Raw genomic sequence first — 7,646 nt, 5'->3', positions numbered from 1 at the left:
CGGGCGCGCACTTCCGGCGCCCGGAGCGGAAGCCGCGACGAAGGGCTCGCAGCGGCGGCCGAGTGGCGGGCGATCGGGTGGGCTACTCAGGCCGCGGCCGGGGCGGAGCCGGGGCCATGGGGCCGCCGCTGGCGGGCTAGGGAGGGCGGGCGCCGCCGGGCCCGCGGCGATGGCGGGTTACGCGCGCCGCCCTGGGGTCCCCCCGCTGTCCCGGGCCCGGAGCCTCGTCATTCCGGACGGTGAGCGGCGGCGGCCGGCCGGGCGGGGCGGGGCGGGGCGGGGCAGGCCGGACGGGCAGGGCAGGGCCGGGCCGGGTCCCGCGGCCGGGCGGCCGGGCCGAGGTCCAGGCGAGGCGGCCCGGCGCGCGGTGAGTCGCCCCTGTCTATTACAGCTCCAGCGTTCTCTGAGCGCCGGTCCTGTCTCCCCCAGCTAGACTGTGAGCGCCCCCGTGGCAGGGACCCGGACTCCCACTTCTTCGGCATTCGGCCGACGTTTATGTGCTATGTACCCAGTCCGGTGCTAGCTTCCGTGGGAGACACAGGTGAGAGACAAGCCGCAGGGACCCGGGTGCCGGCACCACCTGTAGGTACCTCTTCTGTGGCCTTAACTCACCCCTTGACCCGGCGGTGAGCGCCGGGCGCCAATGTGTGCTGGGCACTGGGAAGACAGAGGTGGAGAGCGTCCCGCCCGCTAGGAGCTCACAGTCTGGTCTTAGGGAGACCCTCACCCCGAAAGACAGTTCCAGTATAGGATGATAGGTGCCGGAATAGAGGTATGCCCAGTGGGAGCACAGGAAACCTCCTCCTTCCAGGTGGTGGGGAGGAGGGCAAGGGAGCCTTCATTCAGTAGGCAGTGACTGGAAACAGCTGGAGCAATCCTCCGGTCACTGCAGCTGGGCAGGGCCAGCTTTGGTTCATCCTCATTCTCCCGGATCAGCTGCATCCAGGGTGTGCAGCGAGTGGTTAGCTGTCTGTGTCAGGGTCTGAGAGGCTCACGGCAACCCATGAGGGCATTCGGGTATCACAAGGCAGAGGAGGACGAGCACTGCCCCCCTGGGCATCCAGATCCCTGGGAGCTTTTTCAGAGTGAGAGATACCAGGGCCCTTGGAAGTCAGACCATTTCCAGGGGCAGGAGCCAGGGCTTGTGTTCTAGAAGTTCCAAGGCTATGAGAACCAACGCAATAGAGACCCCATGTCGGAAAACCTCTTGGCCGTGAAGGCTTCCCGTGATCAGGGTGAGGTGACAATGTCTCTTCACAGATTTTGGCTATGGAAAGGGGAAGTGTACTAAGCAAGGTCCATCGGGAGCCCAGGAGACACATTTTGGAGGTAGAGTAGTTCAGTAATCTTTTTTTTTTCTTTCTGTCCTACACTCAGTGCCGGGCGCATGCCTGGTGGTGGGGCTGTCAGTTTGACAGCATATAACTGGTGTACCTGGAGCCTGAAAGAGCAGGTGGGGGTAGAATCCCACGGACTCGATCTTGACCCTGGGGGAGAAGGAAGAAGAGCACAAGGACCAGAGAACCTGAGACATGAGGGACAGCAGAGAAGCAGGAAGTCACACCTGAGGGGTCTGAGGGGACAGCAGGAGCTGGGAGTACAGGAGCCAACTTTACACGAGGTTGGCTCCTGGGTTCAGCTCCCTGGGGGGCCGCAAGGGTGACAGTGTGGCCCGTTAGGTACTGGGAGAGCAAGAAGGAAGTGAGAAAGAGAAGGGAGTGGTGGACGGGCGCGTGGGGAAGAGGGTGGAGGGAGAGCAGTGATTCTCGACCTGGCTGCACTTCTGGAGCCCTGACAGCCCCCAGTGCACGCTGCGCCAGTCGGCCTGTCAGCCTGCACGGGAGCCGAGGCAGGTGGGAGTCAGCCAGATGCCCAGGTGGTCCCCATGGGCAGCAAGGTGGGGGGACCGAGGGGTGGGGAATGGGAAGGATTGTCATGAATGCAGAAGCAGATCTGGTTTATTGGCCAGCTTTCCTGTTCCCTGGTCTCTCTCAGTTCTGGTGGAACGACGAGGTGGCATTGTCAATTTTAGACATGGTCGTGTTTTGGAAAGAGAAACGAATAGGAAAGTTCCCTTTTAACGACTTTTGCAGGACTTTTTGCATTTATCTGTTGTTATTTCAGACGATAAACTTGAAGATCTGGAAGAGGCAAATCCATTCTCCTTTAAAGAGTTTCTGAAAGCCAAGAGCCTCGGCCTGTCGAAGGAGGACACGACCGACAGCAGAATTTATGCAAAGGTAAACCCGAGGAGGAGTCAGAAAGTCCTCCAGAGCATATCTCTTCTGACTTGCAGCCTTCCTTTGGAGGAGATCGTGCGGGAGTTGTGGGGCAGTGCGAGGCAGCTGCTAATGCTAGCGGAGAAATTGTGCAGGGTTAAGAAGCTGTTTGGATCCTTCCTGGCTCTCATCTTTCCTGGTCGACAAGATGAGGCCTTTCTTTGTGTTCCAACGCTGAACATCTAGGAAGAAAGGCCTGCAGTGGCTTCTGGGTCTAAGCCTGGCCTCCTGGTGTTTTCTTTAGGAAGCCCCGAGGCACTCACTGGGACTCGACCGTGACTCCCCAACATCCCAAACGGGGGGTTATGGCCTGGAATATCAGCAGCCGTTCTTCGAAGACCCGACGGGGGCTGGCGACCTTCTCGACGAGGATGAGGATGAGGACGATGGTTGGAACGGGGCCTACCTGCCGTCTGCTGTGGAGCAGAGCCACTCCTCGAGGGTCCTTGCCAGCACGTCGCCCTGCAGCACATATGTCTCCTTTTTCTCCAACCCGTCAGAGCTGGTAGGGCCCGAGTCTCTGCCCCCGTGGACGCTTAGTGACTCCGAGTCTCGCGTCTCTCCAGCGGGGAGCCCCGGCACAGACTTTGCAGCCCACGGAGAGTCTCTGGGAGACAGGCACCTTCGGACGCTGCAGATAAGTTACGAAGCAGTAAGTGAGGGGGGCTGTGCGCCGGCTCCCTGGCAAACAGTTCATGTCTGAGCAGCGTCTCGGAGAAAACCTGGAGCCTTTGTGTCCTTGATGGCCTGGGGTTTGGGCTCCAAGGACAAGACAGTGTGTGTGCGGCACCCTGCTGCAGAGTCTCCATGTGGAGTGCTCTCCCCGGTGCTGACCGATACACTGTGGATGTAACGAATTGAAAAGCGCTGTGCGGGTTTGTAAGGAAGGGCCCGTCAGGCTGTGCTGGAGCAAAGGTGAGCCCCACGAAGAACAGGATCCACTGCAGCCGTCAGTGCAGGAACATCTCGCCAGGTGTTCTGAGTAGAGGAAATTTTTCTTAAACGTTACACTCACCTAAAAAAGAGTTAGAAGGGGTGAGTAAGACTGCAGTGTCTGACCTTAGGCCTGTAAAAAGCAGACACCTTTATTCGTGGTGGTCTCTGTGAGTGGCCTCTAGGTTGACGCGCTGGAATATCTGTTGAGAAGTTCCAGCGGCAACCGCACCAGTGCAGACCCCTTGTGAGCGAGACGCCGAGTTTCTAATGAGGATTTTCTTTCTCTGCAGCTGAAAGATGAAAATTCTAAGCTAAGAAGAAAGCTGACTGAGGTTCAGAGCTTCTCTGAAACTCAAACAGAAATGTATGTAAGCTTTGAGTTAGGATTGCAATTTAAACATCTCCAACATGCAATCAATGTTAAAGCCATCACAAAGTAATCCGAGTTGAACTGAGTCTGGGTTTTATTGTACGTAAATCCTCAGTATCAAACACGTTTCTTGTGTTCTGTGTAAGTTTATTTTAAACATTAGACCAAAATGGAGCACACCTGACGATAGAGCAGCAGGGCCGTCCCACGGCTCCCCGGTGCCCTTGACCATGAGCCGCTCCGGATCCAGCTCTGAGGTTACCACCTCAGGTCTGTGCCTCACTGAGCTTCCTTCTGAGACAGTGGGCTCTTGTGGTTTTTATCTAATCGATCCCATTAAAACGCCTGTTAGAAGATTCTTAGGGCTAGTCACGTGAGTTATTCATAACTTGGGTTTTTTCTTTAAAAGGGTGAGGACCCTTGAGCAGAAATTAGAAGCAAAAATGATAAAAGAGGAAAGTGACTATCACGATCTGGAATCCGTGGTTCAGCAGGTGGAGCAGAACCTGGAGCTGATGACGGTGGGAGGAGTTTCCTCGTCTGAAGGAGGGGGCGGGCCAAGCTGCTGTCAGGGGTGGAGATTGTGACGTGTTGTGTGGGTCACTCTAAGGTGGCTGGAGTCCTGGGCGTAGTTGTTGCCAAGCCCTGCCCTGGGGGCGCGGACCGTGGGGGCACAGCTTCTGTGGATGGAGGGCCCTCACAATGGGCTGTGAGCCCCCAGAACGCGGGCCTGCCTGGGGGAGCTGGTGGGCTCCTGGGTGCGGCTGGAAAGGAGGGGCACGTCCTGCTTCCATAGCACCAGGTCAGCCATGCTTTTTTTTTTTTTTGCTAACAGAAACGGGCTGTAAAAGCAGAAAATCACGTTATGAAACTGAAACAGGAAGTAAGCTTGCTCCAGGTAATTAGAGCAAAGGTGTTCATTGTTGTCACGTGCATGCAAATTCCAGTAACTTCCAGAAAAGACACAATAGGACCTCTGCTGGGGTTCCTCCCTCCCCCAACAGATGAAGCACCTAAAATCAGGACAGCGTGAGCTCTCCCCTTGGGCCTTAAATGAAGGAAAGAGTTCCGTCCTCCTCGTCCTGTTCTGCTTAACGAGAGACTCTCGGGTTTACTGTTTCTCTGAGATGGCATGTGCACTGCTTCTGTAGATCGGTGCTGGGGATGGACTGAAGTCAAGGGGCCAGCCCTAGGCCTGTGCCCCTCAGGAGCCCCCAGCTAGGAGAGAGTCCCTGTTGTCACGGCCCCCACCCTCAGTTGCCTCTTCCAAGAGTGCCGTGTTTGCGTGAGTGGGACTGCCTTCTAGCTGCTCTCTTGTTCAGCCGTAAAAGTCCTTAATTGCTCACTGCCCCAGGCGCAGGTCACTAACTTCAAGCGGGAGAACGAAGCCCTGCGGTCGGGCCAGGGCGCCAGCCTGACGGTGGTGAAGCAGAACACTGAGGTGGCCTTGCAGAACCTCCACATGGTCATGAACAACGCGCACACCTCCATAAAGTGAGTGTGGCCGGGAGCCGGGGGGCCTGGGCACCGTGAGGGCTGAGGCGCAGAGGCCCTCAGCTCCGGGGGGCCTCCCTCAGCAGGGGGTTTCTCGGGGCTCCAGGGGGGAAGTGTGCTCGACGATCCTGTTAACCCAGGGTCACAGCCGTCCTTACCTGGGAGGTGTGAATGTCTACATCAGGCAGGTCTGGGTCCCAGCTCCCTCACCTTCTGAGAAGCGAGTAACGATATTCCCCTCTTGCTCGAAGAGGCCCCTGGTTCGCGCTGGGCACAGGAGGAGCTCCTGGGGACTGGCAGTTGCTGCCTTATTAGTACTCATCATCATCTCCTGCCCCCTGGGCTGGGCTCTGCAAGGACAGCCGTGTCCAGCCACAGCATGAGCACTGGCGGGAATGACGAAGCCCGCTGTCTTTCAGTCGAGTGGGAGAGTCTCCTCAGAGTGAACCCAGGACGTTACAAACCTGGGCTTCCCCTGGAACTGCTTGGCTTTAGCGCTTCTGTCACTGCTACTGAAGAGCCGTAGCTGCCCCTGACAGCCACGTTTTCATTTTAGGCAGCTGGTTTCTGGAGCTGAGACCTTGAATCTCGTTGCTGAAATCCTTAAATCTATAGACAGGATTTCTGAAATTAAAGAGGAGGAGGAGTCATCTTGAGAACCGCGGAGACACTCCAGCTACCAGCCTGTTTACAGCCTGAGATCACTACTTACCGGATTTTAAAATGCCACTGTGTCTTTAAATGTGCAGCCTTCGCCCGTAGTAAACGTATTTATCATGAGATACTAATTTCATGACCTGAGACAGTATTACTAGCCACCTGCCCTGAGGAGCAGCTCCCGGGCGTGCACGCTGCACCTGTGCTGTCTGTGCAGCCCCCTCTTGTGAACGAACGCCCGCTGCTGTAGAGATTAATGATCTATCGGAAGACATTTTTATAAAAGCTGGCGATTTTTTAAAGTTACTAAACATGAGAACAGCAGTTCTGTAGTAAGTCTTTTCCATTACATTCGAGAACATTAATTGTAAGATAAGTTTGATTGATCATCCTTGACTTCGTAAGTAAGTAGGGAAAAACACTAAGCGAGCCGTGTTTTCAGCGGTTGCCTTGGATGGGGACCTGTGCCTTTCTGCCACCGGTCAGCACCCCTCTGGCCCACAGTCCACTCTGGCAGCCTTCACAGGGGTGGCTCCTGTGGTTGGTGGCCTGAGCATGGACGCCCCCCACGGTGGACACCACTGTCCTCCAGCAGGGACCAAGCTCAGCACAGGCATTCCATGGCGTGAAGCCATCTACACACACCTCTCCATGGGCCTGCAGCTTTGAAAACCTGCTTTTGGCTAGAGGGTTTGATACCTGCCTCAAGTGGCATTTTGTACAACGAGGCTTAGACTGGAGGGACGCAGGGTGTGGGCAGAGCCGTCCCAGGTCACCAGGTCTCCAGGTGCCTTTCCACTGCCTTCCCACATGGGGAGGCGCAACACGCACTGTGTGCCTTTTCGGCTCTTTTCCTGTAGATGTTACTTTTTTAAATAAATTTCCTTTTTCTCTCCTGTTCACATCGACAGCTTTCTTATTTAATAAATTCGAGAATTCATGTTCTCCGTCCCCTTTTTTTTCCCTGACTAAGCCAGTTGTTTATGCTTGAGAATCATGCTGCTGCCCTCTAAGGGCAGGGCACACGTTTGTGCATGTTATAACAGGTGATTTATGCTGATAAATGCAGTGTCAGTCCCCTGGTGCGTGGGGTCAGGGGTAGCCTCAGACCACTCCTGCCAGGGCCTGACCACAGTGACCAGCACACTGTAAACGTGTGTCATGGAGATTCTTTGAGATTGTGTGGTTGAATTTTCAAAAGACATTTAAACTGCTAGACCCTCTGATCTTAGCTACAGGTAAGCATCTTCCAGAAGTCACCATGAATACGTCCCTTAGCCTACCCCCAGCGCCATCTCATGCCCCTGCCCGTTGGTGGAAAGTGGGTTCTGGGGTCTGTTGTCGAGCAGACTTCACACGGGGCGGTCTGGTAGGAAGGTGCCCAGTGAGGTTCCTCTGAGGGTGTGCACACAACAGCCCGGGGCTGGGGGAGGATGCCTCGGGCACTGCCCTGCGCGGGGGCACAGCGTTTTACGGGGATGGGGGACATGCAGGGCAGGTCCCCTCACCCACGGCCCACAGGCCAGGGTGGGCCCCAAGCAGGGCTGCCGCCCAGAGCAACCCTCTAATCGATGTTCACCTGGCCCTGCACTTGAGCCCGCTTCCGCTGCAGCCGCAGCGTGGAGGTGCCTGGATGAAGCAAGGAGGGGATGGACACAGGCTGCCCGCACTGTTCTCTTTCTGTGTGTGTTCCAAGTGTTCCACAGCAAAACACTTAAAGATGCGGTTCCTTGGGACTTCCACCTGTTGAGCGACCGTGCAGCAGGTGCCGGGTATTCCAGGAGGTGCTCAGTAAGCACTGGAGGACAGGCAGCCTGGTGGGTCCACAGCCCACCTCACCTTCCCACCCCAGCCCCCCAGCCCCCCGCCTGGCCTGCCAGACTGCTTCTTGGCCTCCACTCCCACCTTGT

The 7,646-nt window shown here is 56.3% G+C and overlaps 1 protein-coding gene across 8 annotated transcripts; it reads left to right on the top strand.

The window, feature by feature from the left end:
* The first annotated feature begins 24 nt into the window (after nt 1-24).
* ENTR1 (endosome associated trafficking regulator 1) lies at nt 25-6,676 on the top strand. 8 transcript variants are annotated; one of them, XM_044778410.2, is made up of 10 exons: nt 25-239; nt 434-541; nt 1,261-1,329; nt 2,125-2,240; nt 2,524-2,931; nt 3,506-3,579; nt 3,995-4,106; nt 4,421-4,483; nt 4,940-5,079; nt 5,636-6,676. In XM_044778410.2, the coding sequence occupies exons 1-10, from the start codon at nt 170-172 to the stop codon at nt 5,733-5,735; spliced, it is 1,260 nt and encodes a 419-aa protein (XP_044634345.2). In that variant the 5' UTR covers nt 25-169; the 3' UTR covers nt 5,736-6,676. The 8 variants fall into 8 exon arrangements, with proteins under 8 accessions (XP_044634345.2, XP_044634344.2, XP_044634348.2 ...); XM_044778409.2 differs by having other exon boundaries at nt 392-541; XM_044778414.2 differs by having other exon boundaries at nt 117-239; nt 430-541.
* The last annotated feature ends 970 nt before the right edge of the window (nt 6,677-7,646 follow it).

The sequence above is a fragment of the Equus asinus genome, chromosome 10 (assembly GCF_041296235.1).
Source record: "Equus asinus isolate D_3611 breed Donkey chromosome 10, EquAss-T2T_v2, whole genome shotgun sequence".
NCBI lineage: Eukaryota > Metazoa > Chordata > Mammalia > Perissodactyla > Equidae > Equus > Equus asinus.
The sequence above is the reverse complement of the archived record's forward strand: the minus strand, read 5'-3'. Positions and strand labels throughout refer to the sequence as shown.